This window comes from Amphibalanus amphitrite, unplaced genomic scaffold, assembly GCF_019059575.1.
Source record: "Amphibalanus amphitrite isolate SeventyFive unplaced genomic scaffold, NRLGWU_Aamphi_draft 001789F_arrow, whole genome shotgun sequence".
Classification (NCBI taxonomy): domain Eukaryota; kingdom Metazoa; phylum Arthropoda; class Thecostraca; order Balanomorpha; family Balanidae; genus Amphibalanus; species Amphibalanus amphitrite.
In genome coordinates this window covers 13,938-34,346 of record NW_024883282.1, presented here as the reverse complement: position 1 = coordinate 34,346, position 20,409 = coordinate 13,938, and the positions used below count along the sequence as shown (strand labels likewise).

General features: G+C 46.0%; 1 protein-coding gene across 3 annotated transcripts in view; it reads left to right on the top strand.

Moving 5' to 3' along the window:
• LOC122375172 (ras-GEF domain-containing family member 1B-like) overlaps window positions 1-13,979 on the top strand; it is a 56,604-nt gene extending 42,625 nt beyond the window's left edge. For all 3 annotated transcript variants that reach the window (XM_043354413.1, XM_043354412.1, XM_043354415.1), the window contains exons 7-15: window positions 1,254-1,381; window positions 2,030-2,146; window positions 7,139-7,252; window positions 8,230-8,373; window positions 10,406-10,495; window positions 11,356-11,477; window positions 11,984-12,135; window positions 12,655-12,727; window positions 13,183-13,979. In XM_043354413.1, the coding sequence (XP_043210348.1) occupies window positions 1,254-1,381; window positions 2,030-2,146; window positions 7,139-7,252; window positions 8,230-8,373; window positions 10,406-10,495; window positions 11,356-11,477; window positions 11,984-12,135; window positions 12,655-12,727; window positions 13,183-13,204 (962 nt within the window). In that variant the 3' untranslated portion in view covers window positions 13,205-13,979. The remainder of the gene's footprint in view (window positions 1-1,253; window positions 1,382-2,029; window positions 2,147-7,138; window positions 7,253-8,229; window positions 8,374-10,405; window positions 10,496-11,355; window positions 11,478-11,983; window positions 12,136-12,654; window positions 12,728-13,182) is intronic.
• The last annotated feature ends 6,430 nt before the right edge of the window (window positions 13,980-20,409 follow it).

Genomic DNA, 20,409 nt, shown 5'->3' with positions numbered 1-20,409 from the left:
GAAGGTGATCTAAAAATGATGGCATGCGAAATTAATACCAGTGAGCAAAATTAGAGACGGGACCGAATTTAACGACATGCTCATTTTCCCGTTGATTCACGGTCCTCAAATTATGCTACTTCCTGAAATCAGATCATCATGTTTCATTTCACTGATCGATCCAGGAATCTATCCTATCCCGCAGTGCAGAATATGGCAGCGCCGTTTTGTTTTGCTCTGTTCTACGCCGAAGCCATTTAGCTGGAGCGTTCTCTTCCATTCTTCTGACAGACCCAATGTATCTTACTGGCACAAACTTACACGCCTCCTCCTTTGGCTGTGATTTTCCGGGTGAAACTGACTGGCGCACTTAGCTACCAGGCCTCTGCCGGACAGGGGCAATATTTTATGCCATCGAACCGCACATAAAAAACGCTTTATAGATAAACGTACAACTTACAAGTTTGCCTGGTGTTGCTTTTTCATAAACCTTGTCGCTTTGTTCAGCATGCGGGAGACTCATTACGATATGGATTTACCCAAGGATGACCTGACATTTAATATGTACGAACACGCCACACACAAAACTTAATGTTTGGGGAGGGCATCCCAATTGGACCCTGAAACACAGGCTGGATTGGTGAGACTTTTTCTTAGTGTTGTTTCCTAGCCGTGTTGCGTCTTTATTACAGACATCTGCTTTCTCTGCGCCGTCGCCGCCCCGCGTGGCTTTCGCCATCATTTCACTATCGCTACCCTATCTCACTGGCAGGCACCGGGTTACGACGGACACTAGCGAGGGGTGGAGTCTGGGGAGTGTGTTTTTGTCTGCTGAGCGCTGTCTTGTTTTGATTGAGCGCCGCGGGATCGCAGTTTGAATGCGGCGTGGTGTTTGCGCTGTGGAGGGAGGAGTGTTGTTTCGGACCGTGGCAAACTGAGCTGGTGTAACTCAGATGGGTGCGTCCCACGTTTGATGCGAGATCATCTCAGTGTTTTGCACGGTTCATCGCCTCAGAAATGCAGATAGTATTGCATGCTTTCGTGGTGTTCGTTGTAAGAATGCCTGGGTGGGAAGCGAGCTCGGAAAGTTTATGTGATTACGTGGAAACATCTGGCGTTGGAAGGTGTGATTATGTTGTCTTTTTTATGCCGAAACGCATAAATTTTTGCATACTTCCCTGCAGTCTAGTTTCTTCAGGAAACTTCGTACGACAAATTTGGACTTAATGAGTGTGTTTCAGCAATTCTTAACGGGATAATCTTTTCTTCCTCAGCCCTGCAAGGCGAGGTGAGAACAGTTCTGGAGAGTTTGCTCGACAAACTCACGTGCCTGGAGAAATACGAAGATTACGTGGAGAAGCTCAACATTGAGGCGGTCAAGTCCCAAAACAGCACCAATGTGGTAAGTAGCGTCACTTTATGTAACACCGGCAGTATGTATCTTTGTAGATAGTGTCTCGTTCCATGGAAAGATGGAATTTATGTTGCCATGCAATGACGGGTTTAGTGATGAACGACATTGAATACTGAGTCTGGACATGCTCGTATAATATATGGTTTTGGCTGCATATGAGCGGAGACATGAACTGTCGTGGCGGCGGTGTTATGTATCTTTGAACCCGGTACTGCAATGGTACAGGGTACGAATATGCATCCATGCTGGCTGACTTTGTCATTGCTACTATGAAACCAACGAGACTTGAGGTATGAAACAGAGCACAATTAACATTCCAAGTTTGCATTCTAGTGATAATGGTCCTCAGTTTTGGCATCGTGCTTTCCTTATCTTTATTTGACGTTTTCAGCCTAGGGTTGTCCCTGCTTTCACCATCCCTTCACCTTTGTTGCCTCCCATTCATTATCTCTGGTCTTCGGTGTGTCCGGTTTTACCATCTTCTCTCTTGTCTACTATAACCTGCCTTTTCTTCCTTATCTTTCGCCATTACGACTTGACTAGGACCTAATCAGTGCTTACCTGACCTGAGCGACCCGACCTGGCCATTCTGACCTAACCTGTGACTGTTACTGACCTCGACCTGACTTTTCACAGACGGATATCAGCGAGGTATGCCCGTCGCCGGCGGTGCTGTCTCAGCAGCTGACACATATCGAGCTGCAGCGACTCTCCTACATCGGACCGGAGGAGTTTGTTCAGGCATTTGCAAAGGTGAGGAAACTGTGGAGAGAGAGAGAGGGGGGAGGGAGAGAGAGAGAGAGAGAGAGAGAGAGAGAGAGAGAGAGAGAGAGAGAGAGAGAGAGAGAGAGAGAGAGGGAGAAAAGATAGAGGGAGAGAAAGGGAGGGAGGGAGAGAAGTAGACGGTAGAACGGGTAGATGCAAAGGAGATAAAGATGATAGGATGCTTGACGTGATGACTTATGAACGGTGGAGGGATATGAGAGGAAATGGCTTACGCATAGATTCCCGAGTTTTAAGCTAACTATAAGCTAAATTTTAAGCTAGAGACAGAAAGGATTGCTAGACATTGAACAGATAAAAATATGAAAAAGCTTCTTACCGAGTGATCAGGTATTGAGGCTGTGGTTAGCTGTAGTTTTGGCGGCTGGCTGTAGCTGGCATTGGGCGTTCAGGAGGCTCTGGGATTTCATTCCTGCACACATAGTTGTTACCATCGTTGGGGTCTATTTTGATATGATCGATATTTTTGTCAAGCCCCTTTATGGCATCAGATGGCAGACATGATGAAACTCAGCATGTACGAATTCGACCTGCTCAGACGATTGCGCTACTTTGCTAGGTAATAGTGCAGTGTGGATCTGGCGCTCTTTCCCTTACGTGTAAGAAAACACCGCCACTTTAAAACGACTCACTTTTTTAATTATGGTCGGAAGATGCGTTCTGTCATAATACAGTTGTGGAAATGAAGTAAAAAGTTAAAATAGCTTTCCCCGTGAAAACACAATTTTGTGCCGAATCTCAACTTAAGCAATTATTCATTGTCGAGTACCGTGTCGACTTTTCCTCGCAGAGGGTTGAATTGTGCAAAGTTAGTGGGGCTTTCTACTCACACTTGCTACTAGAGTATTTTGGCAGCATAGAAGTTATTGTGGCGTCTTCCGACTTCTTGCTAAACTTATAAGCAACTTTGCCTGATATGAATCTCGCTTAGCTCTCAAACATAAAACGGCATGTCTAGGAAGTCGTCCGGTTTACTTTTGTAACCACTTCCAGGTAGCTTGGGCTTCAAGACGATTTCAGATTCATTGTGCATGTGTGCAGCCTATTCGTCTGACTGACTAAAGGAGGATAAACATCAGATAGTTACTCTCATAGGAACTTACGAGTAGTTTCTCGAATGACACTGAGGAACATTCCGATGAAGTTTAGAATTGCTATGTTCTTGGATGATGGCTTCGGCTTATCAATTTACGTAAGAATGACGAATGAACAACTCGCTTCAAAGAGGTTTGAATAGCGTAAAGCTAGTGAAGCACCCGACTAGTTTACTTGCCTTTATAGTCACCTCGACACTGAAGTTGAATCTTCAAGTAACTGCAAAATTGAAGCGTCAAATTTGTACTAAACGAAGGCATGTTGCATTGCTTTAGGTAATGTTTCATAGTTAGCTTTTGAGTGCAGGTGGTTTCAAATATCCCGATTCCCGAGGTAATGGATGCCGGGTAATTGCTTGCAATGGCTGGCATCTTCAGTAAGGTAGCATGGGAGAGAAAATAGTAAAAAGTATATACTGAATTTTAACGAGTTAATTTTTCACTTCCTCTCTTATTCTCAACCCATCCAAGCATGCATTGCATATATATCTAGCTTTTCCTCCCTTCGTGCCTCTTTTCTTTACTATCTAAGAGTTTCATCCATTTCGCTCAAGTTTGTATCTCCACCCCACCCCTTCCACAGCATAACACCGGGTCAGTGGACACTGATCTACTAGCTCGGAGCTACTGATACCCGGTATTAAAACTGACACTTTTCTAACACTTTTTGACACCTCCCTGACACCTAGCTTACACCTCATTGACACCTCATTGACACTCGGGCCGCGAGGTGCTGACACCCCACCGCGCCACACTCAGAAAACTTTGACAGCCTGTCATCGTCCAATGTCAGAGATCGTGTCGGGAGTATCGGGAGTGTCAGATATGTCGGCTGCAGCGTCAAAAAATGGCTCGGAGGGAGCGATCGCAACAGCTAAGGTGGCAATGTTTGCTCGACGTGACTGTCGGAGGCAGGCTGCAGAGGCTAGCCCCGAGTGGCAGTGATGGTGGAGAGTATTGTTTCCGAGGTGATGAGATCGTCAGGAACCAATCTAGAAAGTGGTTCAGTGAGGCTTCTCTCCTCTGGCGAAGGCGCACGTTCTGGCTGTGGTAATGGCTGATGTGACGTCGACAATGGAGATATTTTGGTGCGTAGATGCCATTGAGGGAAATTGAGTTACTAAAGAGAGTCCCTGACGGCATTGCTGTACGTTTTTATCGTGCTGATATTCTCGATTGAGCGTTCAAAATGCTTGAAAATCCCCATTCAATGTACTTTTCTCGTACCTATCAAACAATAAAACAATAAAAAGGTAGCTTTGCAAATACAGTGGCAGCTTAACCCTCGCCCGTAAACGGCGATCTGCCACCTTCGCCCATGCAGGGGGGGGGGGGGGTTGGTGCGACCCCCCCTTGGCGTTTGAAAATGGAGCGTCGTAGAGCTTAGCGGAAAAGACCAACGGATTGCTCTCGCCGAGATCTCGCGATTGGTGGTATATTTTTTGGTCCTAGGTCAACATTTGACCTACTTTTGACCGGTCAAAGGTCAAATTTTCGGAAAAATAGACTTATTTCAACTTTCCGCGGCGATTGCGGCAAAACGGTGGGAGATATCGACTTGAAACCTTCACTATCGTGTTCCTTGATCAATTCTCTATCGTTTGGTATGTATTTCGTTTCCCTAGCTCTAAAAATGGCGCGTTGGGAGCGCCGGAAGTCGGCAAGGTCACAGTCGGCGGCAGAAATTCGAAAAATCAAAATTTAAATTTTTGAAATCTGATTGTATTTTTGGATTTGGGAGGTCCATTTGCTCCCTATAGAAGCTAATATTGCTGCATATTCCCATTGAGGTGACAAGAATTAGCAAAATAGTGGTTCGGGCGCTTTTCAAAAATAGTACCGGACGCTGTTCCTCTTGTGACGTCATAGCTCCGTGACCTGACCTGACCCGGTCAAGTTTCTTATGCCATATGATAGCCAATACTTGTCCTAACATGCATGGGAAGTTTCATCACGATCCATCAACCGATGTCCGTACCACCGGCAGGAAACCTCGGGCGTTGGCACTCAGTTTGTGAAAATCCGGCCGGAGGCTGTTCCCTTTGTGACGTCATAACTCCGTGACCTGACATGACCCGGTCAATTTTTTTATCAAAAGATGCGCAAGGTTTGCCCCATAAGGTACCCAAAATTTGGCCGCCGTTTTTGCACTATTTCCGAAAAGCCTCAGGGGGGGGGGTTGCACCAACCCCCCCCCCCCTACATGGGCGAGGGTTAATTTTGATTACCGATTTTTTGGTGATATTTTCTATGACCGTTGCTTGGCGTTGCTGTTTTCGCTCCCGGTCGCCGGACTGGCTGGGTCTCCCTTCGTTTTTTCGCTACCTCTAGCTGTATCTTCTCCCGCCGACCATTCCTTCCTATTCTGTTGCCTGCCTGTCATCGCCACCTGTTCGAGGGAAACGTGCAGCGCCTTCCCAGGGCCCAGAATATGAATAATCTGGCGTCGAGCGAATCCAACTGAGAGAGAGAGAGAATCAACAGTGTAGAAATAGCGCAGTGCGAAAATCAAACGGTCACCGTTTTGAAGCGCCGAGATAACGCCTCCGTCGCTCCTATTGGACGACGCGGCTGTCTCCGTTAGCGTCAACAGCAGCTATCGAACAGACACCCAATCCGCCAGCCGGGCTTTATTGGCCGAATGTGAGTCGCCTGAATATCTCCTGATTTGGAGGCGTTACTGGGCGGAACGACAGCGTTCAGACAGCGTTCTGACTGGACAGAAATGTGTCCGCTGGTGCGTGCTATCCGGTCTGAAAGCTCCTCAACGGTGCAGAGATGCCGTTCTCAGATGGAGTGTTGTGTTGTGGGGAGAAGGTGGGAAAGCGGAACAACATGCTTTCTTGGAAGGGACTCAGCCGGTCGCTTTTGTGGCGGAGGAAAGCCGTCGAAGGTATTTTGGTATTTGGTGAGGGATTTGAGGTAAGGAGACTGGATGGAAAAGGCGGATATGCCTAAGGTATGAGCATGAGAGAAAAGACGGATACGATATCAGTAGAATAGAAAAGGTGGACAAGGATGCAATAGGAGTAAGATTGCGTAGAAATGAGTCCGTGATGATACCGTTCCGGCGCATGTACCACGATTATAATCCATTATCGCTGATTGGATTGCTAAGATTAGAGAGAGAGAGAGAGAGAGAGAGAGAGAGAGAGAGAGAGAGAGAGAGAGAGAGAGAGAGAGAGAGAGAGAGAGGGAAAGAGAGAGAGAGAGAGAGAGAGAGAGAGAGAGAGAGAGAGAGAGAGAGAGAGAGAGAGAGAGAGAGAGAGAGAGAGAGAGGCGAGAGAGATACATTGTTCGTCATAATCCCTTTTCTTATTTGCGTTATCAGCTTTTTTCGCACTGAGAAGTCTAATGTTAATGCGATAAATTGACGTGCGTGGATTATGAAATGACATCCTTTATTCCTAATGGATGGTTTTTGTAATCTTTCATAAAGGCTTGTGCTAACTGGCGCTCCGCCTTCAGTTAAGCCATAAACCGGCTTGTGTCGAACATGTAAGCTTGGTGTATGGGCCGTCTGTCTTCGGTAGTGTCACTTTACATGATAATGGTGGTCATTCTGAACGTCTGGGCGGCATTTTGTCACGGGACCAGTGCCACTTTTGGTATCCCTGGATGGTCTGGTGTTCTTAATGGGCAAAAGTGTAAATGCCGTTTATTTGAGCATTTGTCTGTATGCTTCTCACATTTCCTCTTATTTTTACATTATCATTGGCTACTTCATGGCTACTTTATCAGTGTTGTTACTCTGAAAATGTTCTTCGTGATTAACTTACCTTTGGAGAAAGTGATGGCGTAGAAATCCTGTTGTCTTTTGTCATTCGCCTTATCGGTGACCTAACGTTTTTTTTTTCGTTTGCCTCAGGAGTCTCCTCGAATTGACACAGCCTACAAGGACCTGAAGACGACCAAGAACCTGGAGAACTACATCCAGTGGTTCAACAGGCTCAGCTACATGGTGGCCACAGAAGTCTGCATGGTAAGTATGAGACGAAGTTTTGAATAGTTAGATATTTCATTCACAGTCACCAGCAAGAACAGTGGGTATTTTGAATAGTGAAATCACTCATGGGGTGTTTTTGACACTACCCGAAACGACAATAGTGCTTTTCGGCGAGGTTTACGTGAGTGTCATAACGTTTTGCCACATTCACAGCGTTAAAAGTGGAGCTACACCTACTTCCATCACAAATGACAATTTTGAGACTGAGCTCTTCGCTGAGTCCCCTCTATATCCTGTCAATTTCCAAGTGTAATCATCCTTTAGATGATCGATTCATCTCGTCAACGATAAGCGATGTGGCTAATTGCAAGACCAAAGGGATCGGGCGCTTCCCACCACTCGAAATCCGACCTAGATATGTAGAGTGGCTGTGGATGATGAGCACTCGAATTACGCAGAAATGTGAGGGTGTTTGATTAATGCAAACCAAACATCATTTGATGGGTCGCGAAAGAGAGAAATGTGGTTCATTTTTAGCGTTGAAAGGCATAAGTGCCGAGAACGGAAAGAGATGACATTTTATCATTTTTACTAGACAAAAAGATGGCATGTGGATGGAATCTTCCTGAAATGGATTCGCGTTGATTGCACTAGGTTTTTTGTTTTGACTTTTGAAGCTGTTAAGTTGTCTTTCGTACACAGAAAACACTAAGTAAAGATGGCTAAAGTCATACTAAAGGCTATGAAGAATGCTACTAAAGACAGACGACTCTAAAACTTTTTGTAATCACTAGCTAGAGCATTAGCGCTGGACATATCACCGGCTAGATCACCCGTCGTTATATGTTTAGATGTCCACTTTCGCTGATGTTCTGGATGCACAGCCACCTGTGTGTAACATTGCAACCTATCTATTCCCCCTCAGCACGTGAAAAAGAAGCAACAGAAGCCTGATCGAATAGTGGATAGAGGTGGAACGCGAGTGTTATAACCCATCTCTTTTTTACCCTCAGCACGTGAAGAAGAAGCAGCGGGTCCGCCTGATCGAGTACTGGATAGAGGTGGGACGCGAGTGCTTCAACACGGGCAACTTCAACTCTCTCATGGCCATCATCGCCGGACTGAACATGTCGCCTGTCGCCCGGCTCAAGAAGACGGTGAGATTGACGTCCTGGGGTCGCTTTGGATTGGTGAAGTTGAATGATTTATTTGGCTAGTAGGTTGTTGTGAGAAGTGTGAGTGTGACTGGGGTGAGTGATAATCGTATCGTGTTAAATTGACTTCAGTATTATGAGCATCCTGATTTTGATTACGAGCGAGCGAGCGCAGCGAGCGAAGCGAAGTCTTTTCAATATAACGGAAAAATCTCAGTATGAGCGGCCCGGCCCGGCCTGTAACGCTTTTGAGAGGCTTATATCTCAGCAACCGCTGGACCGAATGGCCTGCGGTCTTTTTTGCTGGGTAGCCCCATCCCTTCTACCCCGTAATTGACTACTTTTGATACATCTCAGTGACCGCCGTGGCACGTGCCACGTGGAAAGTCAAGGGTGTTCAAGCAGTTTTGCAAAAGTAATGATTTTGAGAGGCCCATATCTCAGCAGCGGCTTGAGCGATTGTCTTGCGGTCATTTTTATAGGGTAGCTGCATTCCTTCTACCAAAGGTCGGATACTCTTGATCTATGTGAGTGACCCCCACTGCACGTGCAAAATACAACAATAAGAGGTGCCAAATTTGTTCCCATTTCAGTAACTCGGTATTTACTTGGGCGATTTTGCTGAAACTTGGCATACAGGTAGGCACCCACCAGACAATGCATTCCCATGTGTTGCGGTTAGGGTGCTACTGCAAGTGCGCACGTGCAGGGGGCGTTTCCAGATCTCGAGAACGGCTGGGTCGATTGCGCTCAAATTTGCTACACGGTTGGGAACCGGTTAGTAGGGTGCCGTGCAAAAGTCATTTTGGACCCCGTTTGCACGTGCGCACGTGCAGAATGCCGCTTCCAGATCTCAGGAACGGCTGGGCCGATTGCGTTCAAATTTGGTACACCGCTAGCGACCGGTTAGAAGGGTGCTTTGCACAAGCCCGTTGGAAGTACCCTCTCGCCTTCTGCACGTGCAGGGCTCACTCTCTCGTTGATATGAATCATACTTGTCGCACGTGTCTTGTGTAGTCGCGTGGCTTCCAAAACATCTCCTTGACTTGCCGCTCAGAAACATTTCAACTCCCAAATCATATTATGACAATCTGTTCCAGCCCAGCTGTGATCTATTCCATCTCATATGTATACATAATCAGACATTATTCCCATGCCTTCGGTTTAATATTCTGCGAGCCGTAGATATCCCAACAATGTAGTGTCGCCATCTTGAAACGAAAATAAATCATGACTGCTCTGTGTCAGGACTCAGGAAACCCTAGTGTGACTCGAATTCAGCAAGCGTAGCAGATCGCGAGTAGCCACCGCTCGTGATACGATAGACCAGGGAACGCGGCTGCTAAAATATTCATGATGCTATACCTTGGGATGTCCCATGCGATATGCCGCGATATTATATTTTCTTGTCACGTTTCATGGAAATCAGATAGTAATATTGTTAGCTGGAGCTTTTGACTTTCAAGGTGTTGCACGGAAAAGCACTTGTCGATTCGCGGAATAGTATGCTTTGCATTGCTTTGATGCTTAAGTTGTTTTTATAGTCACGTAGGTACAATAGTGTGAGCTATTTTGCTTTATCATGTTTTGAGTGACAACGCACTATCTACGTTCTTTTCTAAGGGATGGCATATGTCTGTTGGCCTTATCTGTGCGCCAATAGATTTTGATTTATGCCTGTTTGTGATTACGTATTCCTTGTGTCTTCTGTCTGACATTCGAATATATGATTTCTTCCGTGTTTGGCGCTGTCTGATAGTCTGATCCCTTTTCACCACTTGTCTAATCTTACCGATCACATGTCTGGTCCCGTGTCTACCTGTCAGACATTGTCTGACCTTTGACTTGTCTGAAGTTGTATGATGCTCTTTGCCCCGTATCCTATATGGCGTAGTCTGTTGTCTGACCCTGCCTCTCCCATTTGTCAGACATCTGATCCCGCGTCTGTCCTGCGTCATATGTTGTCTTCCCATGTATCTGGTGTGTTTCTGATGTTGTCTGTTGTCTGATTTCCGCTTTCTTCCTATGTCTGCAGTGGTCTCGAGTGGACAGCGCTCAGTTGTCTGTTCTCGAGCAACAGATGTCACCGTCCTCAAACTTCCTCAGCTACAGGAGGACACTGCAGGTGAGAGGATAGTGAAAGGAGAGAGGGTGGTGGGAGGACAGCGGAGGACAGAGGATGGTAGGAGTAAAGATAGAAGGTGGATTGGGGAGATGAATGACAAAGAGAAGCGCAGATATAGAGGATAGAAGGGGATGGGAGAGAGTGTCCTAGGGACGAGAGAGTCTAAGATCGTAGGTGGAGGGTAGAAAGACGAAGAATGGGAGGGCGATACATGAAAGACGAAACAGAAGCGAATAAGAGAAAGAGGGCGAGAGGGAGGGGGAGTAGGTGAGGGCCGTATGGACGAAAAGGCTCCGAACGATGGGAGTTTGCTATGAAACAAAAGCTCCACGTGCGGAAAGGAATTCAGAATCGTCTGCCACAATTCCCGGTGTCTTTTGTGGCTCGACTAAGGTTACGCACGAACTCCATAAGTGTTCGACGCATTTGCCTGCAGGTCGAGTTTTCCTAGGTTTTAAATTCTGCTAAAAAGAATTGCCTATTGAGTGTCCTGTTGACAACTTTATGCCAACTTTGAAAGTAGATAAGTGATACCGTAGAATCGTTGAATAAGATATAATTTCCGTCCGAAATCATACCACTGAAACAACTGCTGCATATAGCTAAGTTAAGTTACGTAAGTTGCATTAGTTGTAGCTTACACGTCCGCTAGTGGATCGAACTATGCAGTAAGTGAAAATCTGGGAGTTCTCTGGCATTTGAATAATGCAGATTATCTGTGCGACTGCCACCACTATGATGTATCAATATCAAAACGTGCTGCACCACCCATCCCACTCACGTATCTGTATAACCTACAAACCTGTCAGCCACTTGTTCGACTCACACACACGTGTTTTCGCGCTCGTGTGTTCCCCCAGGCTGCGATGTGGCGTTCTTCCAACTCTGACACGGGCTCCGATGGCAGACAGAGGATTGTCATACCGTTCTTCTCACTACTCGTCAAGGATCTGTACTTCCTCAACGAGGGATGCGCCAACAGGTCAGTGGCAAGGATGAGTGGAAGGATGAGTGTGAAGGATGGTAAATTATTGATTGATCGATTGATTGATTGATTGATTGATTGATTGACTGACCGATTGATTGATTGCTTCATTGATTCATTCGTTCATTCATTCATTCATTCATTCATTCATTCATTCATTCATTCATTCATTCATTCATTTATTCATTCATTGGCGACGATTGAATGCATATTGACGGTTGCCGAAATGTTTTAGTGGGGAATGATGGGCTATCTGTCAGTTTTTGTTTTCCTGATGTTGCAGAAACTTTGGTGTGTGATTGACAAACTACAGCCAGCTCCAAATTGACTCGTTTGGCAATTTAGTATGGCTGGAGGGATCGGTTTTCTCGGCTTTTACATGTTTGTTTTGTGAAGTAGGTGGTGCTTTTATGGAAGAGGTACGTCTCAGCTTTTCCCCTTATATCACGCGTCTTTAAATCCGTCCCTAGCCGCCTATATAATCGTCGTTTTCCTCCTTCCAGGCTGGTGGACGGCCACATCAACTTTGAAAAGTTCTGGCAGCTGGCCAAGCAGGTGACTGAGTTCATAGCCTGGAAACAGGTGACCTGTCCGTTTGTGAAGGAGAACAAGGTCATTCAGTACCTGATGACCGGTCCCGTCTATGACGAACATGGTAAGTGAGGAGGGGGAGGGAGAGAGAGAAAGAGAGGGAGAGGGAGAGGGAGAGAGATAGAGAAAGAAAGAGAGGGAGAGAGAGATAGAGAAAGAAAGAGAGAGGAGAGAGAGAGAGAAAGAGAGAGAGAGAGAGAGAGAGAGAGAGAGAGAGAGAGAGAGTGGGGAGGGAGAGAGGGGATGAGAAAGAGAAGGATAGAGCTAGGCTTTATCCGTCTATGCATCTGCTTCTACTTTGCCCGTTTTGTTTTTTGTTTTACGTGATGATCACATCCAAGTTCAAACCTTCGATGTACCGTTCTCCTTGTAATGCTACCATTCGAACCAGAATCAATCAGTTATGAATTAAGAAATAACGAAGCTAACATCCAGCATGACCCCGATTAGTGCACGGTGACGTCTGTATAGCTAACATGAACCAAGTCAATACCTGCTCGCACCGACTTTTACCAGGGATATAAGAAGGCATATAAGTTCAGGCTTAGGTCGGCCCTAACGTCCGTGTTATCCTTCTCTGCAGCTCTCTGGCTGGCCTCTTACGACTGCGAGCACCCGGAGAACAGCTTCGAGAAGGACCGGCTCAAGGTTCTCAAGTGAGTAGCGAGTAGGCTCTCGGTGAAAAGATCGGATTTTTCTCATACGTGATAGGTCGGTCTTGAGTACTTAGTCCCAGGATGTAGTTTTTTTCTTTGTGTAGGTCTTATGTAAATGTCACTTCAGTAGTTTGATGTGATCGGTGTTTTCAGTAGTAAATACGATTCCTGATTCTGGTAAGATTGCTGTCAGCTTGTCATAGCTGAGGTCTTGACGTGCTTTGCAGTGGCATTTGACTCGCTGTCAATGTTTTGAGCCTACCACAATATTTTTTTTAGCAGGCTGCAAGTTCTTGAAAACGAGTTTCCGCGATATTAGATGATGCATCAGCGTTTCGCTCTTTTCATTTTCGTTTTGTTTGTTTTTTTTTTTCTAAAAAAAAAACGTTTTATAACAGCTGCTTCTTTATGTTTCTGTAGCGCCTTTGCTAACAATCGGTTTCTTTTCTTCTTAGGTCCGAGAACGGAACTCCGTAGTGACATCATCACGTACCTGATGACGTCACACGCCGCCTTGAGGAGTGACGTCACACCCACCGCCGGACAGTGACGTCACATCAGTCGCCGGGCAGTACAAAACGACACAGACGCGGCGTTTGCAGCCAACTGACGTTGATGACGTCATATGTATGACGTCACAGGCGGCGGTGGTGGCTGTCGCTACTTGCTAGTCATCGGAAGTGTTCCTGCGAGTGATTACGAGTTTTTGTGAATGTTTGCGAGAGTGTGAGAGTGTAAAGTGTGTCCGGTGCAATACCGAAGTCCCAGCACCAGAATGTTGACGCCATCGACTCGCTGGTCCAATCCAGTGATGACTCGCCGCTAGGTGAACATGGCGACACTTTGACGTCAATGTGACGCCATACTGACGTCACTGAGTGTTGATGTTGTGCCGCACTGACGTGTCTCCGTATGATGTGATTGTCTTAGCCGTCGCTGTCTGCTACGATGGTTGTACCAAGAGATTCACAGTCACTGTATTGAGAGGTTGATTTGCGCGGCTGAGCCCATCCCACGTTGCTATGCGGATACCAATCTAAGCGATGCGGACTGTTCTTGTCATATATCCACCCCCTCCAAGGGTTGACCGAGGGCCGCTGATTTGACATTGACAGTGACTCGATCCTTCTTTGCTGCCAGTCAAGGCAGCCTTCCCAAGCTGCATTCTGACTGTTGCTGATGCCTGATACCGTGTTGAGTTGGGTGAAGTCTTCAATGAGGCAGCTATTGCGATCGTGTATTGTTTTTTTTTTTTTTAATGTTGCATTGTGTTAGTCATATGATTGGCCCGATTGTGTGATCATTCCTCGTGGATTTGTCGCTTTTCTATTGTTGTTTTTCGTTTTGTGAATATGCCGCTTTTTTATTGCATGTCGAGTAGCTGATTGATTTGCTGTCGATGTTTTTTTGTGTTACTTTTGTACATATATACTACGGAGAGAATACACGTCCCTGATTCCCAGCTATTAGAGGTGTTTGAGAGGGCAAAGTAGATAATATCTTTATGGTTTCGTCTTCGAATCTGTCACAATACATCGTGGTGGGCCACAATCTGAAGTCTCAACTCACCCCCAATTTAAATTGTGCATAACACAAGCAGTGGTTTGTGGACGCACCTTTTCGTTCCATTCAAACCAGCTCCTGGACTCATGGGTGGAGAATGTTCGAAAAAGTTACCCCGGCCGGCGACCGATAGTCGGAAAGACGAAATGCTCACGTTGTTGTCAACGATCGTCATAAACAGCCAGTGCTATTCTGAACAGGGCTGCGGAGTGCGGAATCGATAGATTTTAAGGTGACTCCGACTCCGACCCCGACTCCGGCTTCAAAAATCGACTCCATTTCCATCTCCGACTCCAGCTCCGACTCCGGGCATTGCTCATTAAAGGTAGACTGCCACCTTTTTTCCACAAAACGGTTTTCACTAGAGCTGAGCCACCTATGTCCCAGACTGAAGTCGGTTTTCCGAAATTCGAACCCGTTTGCGAGAAATCGGAGACCAAAGTTCAGTTTGATGCCATTTTTTTAGTCCAAGAAAACCGACATCTCTACTGTTTATCGATAACTTTGAAACATGAATTTTCTTATCTTATGGTAAATATATGCCAAAACTTTGATTGTTTCGAGATCAGAGAAGAATTTTGGAGTGTCAAAATAAAAGTTAAACTTATATATTCAGTAGATCATTTTTTTCCAAAAAAGTGTGGGAAATGGGGTTTAACATGGGCCAGACCCATTCCAAATGAGCCATGATTTTTTTAATGTTTTACGAACTTAAATGCAAAATAAATTAAACATGGCCAATTTCTCATGAAATCATATATTAGTAAATTATAAAATACCTTACTTTTTCAAATAAAATGTAATAATCTTATGACCTTGAAGTCTAGTGATGTGTAAACATTGTCGCTAGACATTAACCGATTGATAATTGTATGAAAATCGACAATTTTTTTCGCGATTCACGTGATGATACTTTGTCAGGTGAATTCTAAAATTTTGTTTTGTCCAGGGAATAAATCATAGGCCGATCTGAGAAAACTTTTTGAAGGTGGCAGTCTTCCTTTAACCCTATTAGTGGCAGGGGGGGGTTGTTTTTATCCACCCCTCAGGTTTTTCGGGAATATCTCCGAAACCGCTGAAGCTACGATGCTGAAATTTTCTGACTTTTCCTAAAACTAAATTGGGCACATTCCCTGAAAATTTCAAGTTCATAACTTTACCAGGGGCGGCTCCAGAGCACTGGGAATTGGGGGGTCCTATTCGTGAAGCGATTCATTTGGGCGAAGATCACGATGCTGCACCAGTTTTACGAACAGTGAATAAAAGGTATCATGTGATAACATATACAGTTATTGTGCATCCTCTTTTGACACGTTTTTGCTATAATAGGCGGATCCAGGCGTCCAAAAAGGGGGGTTATGTTTTACCTCCCAACATAGGTGCCCTGACACCGCCTATGCATTACCAATACAATTTTAGTCGTTCTCTCATAAGAAAATTATAACATAACAAGACCATTACCACCCTTTTTAGAAACAGTACCAACAAAAACCTTATTTACTATACTTTTTGTGTACCCCCAATCTCAATGATCTGTATCCGCCTATGATTTTTGAAAATGCATATTTTTAGGATCCATGTGAATTCCTGGTTCATTCTCTATCGATCGGCAAAAGTTGCGTTAAGATTGGTTCAGAAACCTGGCCGTGATAAACAGTCTAAAATGTATCTGCAATTTGCCTGTTTTTACCCCCCTCTACCCCCCCCTATTGACATTTTTTAATTTTTATTTTTTAGAAATGTAGATCACGTTGAGCGAAATCGAATGCCGTTTGCATTTTGAAAATCGGCCCGTTAGATCTCGAGATATCAAGGGGGGGTCGTAAACAGCCCCCCCTGCCACTAATAGGGGGTAGCCAGGAGCATGGATGAGAGATATATGGATGCGAGTCTCGGCGTCGGCCCCTTTGATGTCAGCGACCAGCGCGGCCACCTAGCGGCCAACAGATGAACTAAACCTAGCCACGACGCGCGGTGGGCCGCAGTGTAAAGCGTAATGACGGGGATATGTTCCGCGAATATTTTTAGGCGTTTTGGGTTGAAAAATGTTACAACATGGCATAAGTGATGCCCATATCTGTTTTCTGATCATTTACAAACCAAGTCCCAGTATAATACGGACGGGAGTCGGAAGAGGAATTGGATGGGCTTGGCTTGCATGCTCCCCCTCACCCGCCACTCAAAATCTGCAGTGGGCACAGAAAGCCCGAAAAGACGTTCAGTGATTGATCATGATCAATTAGTTTGTTCATTGTATCCTTTGACGATAATACACTTACGATACGCCAGTCAGCCCAGTCATTTGGACACGAGATTCGTCTCTCCGTCCGCGGAGAGCGCGCCTCACGCACCCACACACAGACACAAACGGCCCGAGCTCAGCCCACGCGCAGGACGGCGGACGCCCGATCCAGTGTGGAGTCCATACCGGTCCACGATCGTGCCACTCGGTTGCAGATGGTTCGCGAGACCGTCGCTGGGGCCTGGCGGAGTCCCGAATACAGCCACTGGAGCCGCGAGGCGCCGCAGTGCAGCCCAGCAACACGGGAGCGGTGCAGCACAGGGAAACCGGGAGCGGCTGGCTCCCGTTTCATCTCTAATCACTGTCATCTCGCCCGCACACGGCGACTCTCGACGGCAGCGCGCATCACCCCATTACGCCGCACATCAGCCCAAGACGCCGCACCCCGACCGATGACGTCAGAAATCATCCCATGACACACCACACACGTGGGGACTGACAGCGGAGGTCGAACCGCCAGCGACACCCTCAGTACACTCGCATCTACATATACACAAGCATACACGCGCGCGCACACGTGTCAGCCTGCCGTCACGCTATATAGTATACACACATTTAGACACATGCAAAAAAACTTTCGACATCGAGCTTGCACAACCATCACTGCAAGAGCGACTGTTCAGCCTAGTGAAATGAAAATGAGATCATTGAAAAGGATGGCACAGCCCTGCTCGTCACCCCACTATCTGACTACGCTCGAGATGTGACTTTGAGCAGCTTCCTGTTTTGTTTCTGCGCAGGCGCTCGCCCAGAGGATCCCTGTTTGCAGAGCCTGTACAGGTTCAGGCGAATGAAAAGGGTGATCATGAAAACCAATGCATTCTTATCGCACAGCAAGGCCAATAGATCTAGCGCCGGCTGCGAAGTCATGACACGGTTTAAGATTACCGACAGCATTCCCGACTTTGTGAATAGAGCCGGCCACAGGACTTGGGTAGCGCGGTAAGCGTACGAGACAATCTCGTAAGAGCCCTGTGTGGGCTTTACCAGGCTTCCGGCGTCTACTTCTGATGCACCGGTAAAGCTTTTCAGTCCACACATCATCTCCCGTTCAAAACACACCAAAGGATCGGGTTTTGCGAGCACAGCAGAGCACTGAACACAGGCATGTTTCTCCGCACCACGTCGCAACACCCAGCCGCCGACGTACGTCAAAATGTTCGACATCGTAGCATCGATCGGTGCAAGTGAAACGTCAACTGGCTCGGAGTTCGCTAAGGACACTTTCACTTGCGTGAGGTTGCACCTCACCCTGCGGGACACTGACGTCAAAACGGTGAGGAGCGTGTCGCCATCTGGCTCGCAGTTCGCGGTCGGTGGCGCAAGAATGTTCGTTGCCACCGTCTTACGGAGGGCCATTCGAAACTTACTGGCATCCGGCAGATCATTTTGTCCATTTCTCGACCGAATGACTGAGAAGAGATTCTCACAGGCATCCTGGTTGAGGCGCCGAGTCAGCATGAACTGCAGGACCCGTCCACCATAGGTGTCCCACAGCGATAGAACGCCAGCGATGGTGAGCTGCAGACCACGCACCGACGGTACCTGAAGGCACAAATGATCACAATTACAATAAAAAAGTTACTGCATACAAACCACTTATGATAATAACGGTTCAATACGGCCTCATAATCAAGGCAATAAAATCCTAACAAAACGACATATCAAAATCCATGCAGTAAAACTGATTTGGCGAAAATTGTGAAAATTTCGAAACGACGGTGTCACATCAGCAGGTCTTTGATCTCAAGATGTACCTAAAATAGCTGTCTTTGATCTCGTTCGAGGACTTATGAAGCAGACACGCGAATAAAAATGTTACGAATTGGAAGACGTGTGCTGTGAATAAATGTTATTGACAATGCGGAGCCGAACATCGCGCCGAACGTCAGTCTTTACCTGCACATTCCATCTTCCGAGCCACGCGGATGTATCTTGGAGGAAGCGTCTCCTGTCCTCGATGTTTCTCCCACTGATGGCTTCCTTCATCGGGTTAGCAGCTTTGAAGGTGCTGGAGTTAAGCACATCAAAAGCGTCGTTGAGGCGCTGTAGGAATACCGCCGTGTCCTCAGGATCAGCAGTCCTGGTCTCCGATCCGGTCCCACTCCCCAACATGCCTGCCAACACATATTATAATAACTATATTACCAGCATAAATGTTATAATCACTTCACGACAGAAGTATTCGAAAAATACTTACTAAGAATAATTAAATATTCACCTGTTATACTGACAGGCAACCAGTCCATTGCCAAATGACCGTTAGGTGAGTATGTGCTTCGGTGGACATTAAATAAGGGAGCATTAAGTCTATGAAAATATGGTAAGACTTCTTGTATGTTTCAAAAATGTAGTATAATGCACATGCCATTTTAATGCCTGGCTTTCTCCATTTAATCAAGCAATGATGCATGTATGGGGGAAAAATATCAAAAGTTATGCTAAACAACATGTTTTCAAAGCCCCATATATGAACAAATAATAAATTTAAGCTAACTCAAGCTAAATTCAAACTCCATTAAATATGAAAATATAAGAATTAGGAACCTCACCCTACTGGAAATAGAATGTGATCATGCGCCATTTTTGTCTGTATACTTTGAGTTACAATAACTTAAAAGTGAAGCAAGTCAGCTTTTATTTCATGAGCCTATTTCAATTTTGAATGCTTCGAAATTCCGAATCACTCAACTATCCAGATTTATCTGATATAATTTAATAAGAAAATGGGATGTCTGTGAAAGCCGACGCACGAGCCTTAACAAGACGCCATTACAAACCCTTGAATATCACCGATTCAAGCACTTTCACGAAGGAACCGATATGTTCACCGGCATGCCCCGGTGTTCTTACCTCAGAAAATATCCGATTCTTCGACGAACTCAATGAAATGCTCACAAAAACAACTAAAACTCTTTCGCCGCACCACCAACCTCCATAGGCTCAGGACGCCGACTGGCCGCGCCGTCGTGGCTAGAACTTGCGCATGCGCAGAACGCACATGTGTCGCTCAAAGCGGCGGAGTTGCGCATCCAGGTAATCTCTCATCCATGCCAGGAGCCTGCCACTAATAGGGTTAAGTCCATATAATGAAATTACATTTTAGGTTGGATATTTTTCATCTTGCCTGAAACGAAATTTTACGCGCTCCAAGGCCCTGTATTGCAAATGAGTACCTACTCTTGAAATAGCGTGCAAAATAAAAACAGGTTTTGACGCAGCAGCCTTCTTCAGCTTTTTTAAATAAAAACGCTGGTCCAAAAGAGGTCCTTATGTTCAACAAAACCTGATTTTGAAAGGTCAACGAAAGAAAAATCGTCAAGCAACCAGGTGCAAGGCATGGCTTTGAGCCATGCAGTCTTAACTCCAACTCCGAATTCGGAGCCGGTAAGATTTTAGCGACGCTGCAGCTCCGCCTCCGACTTCGGGCAATGGTTTTGAAAAAGTGCGCCGAAGGCGCGCCAAATTTTCGAAACTGAACAGTAAACAGGATTTGAGTTGGCAGTGGCGACCACAAGCGGGTCCTTGGGTTGGAGATTATGGCAAGTTAAGTAAATCATAAATACCTACCTGATTTGCAATGGTATGCCCATGGAAGTCAACATTCGAAGAGGGAGTTTTCTTTGCTCGTATAGAGACATTTTTTTAGGATTTACAAGAGTGGAAAAGTTACCCCGGCCGCGCCGGGGTAGACTGAAAGTTACCCCGGCCACGGCCGGGGTGGCCGGGGCAGGTTCTCCACCCATGCCTGGACTGCTTATGAGCAAGATGCTCTTAAGCGACTTTCGACAGGGCACCAAAGCAAAGTTTTACAAAA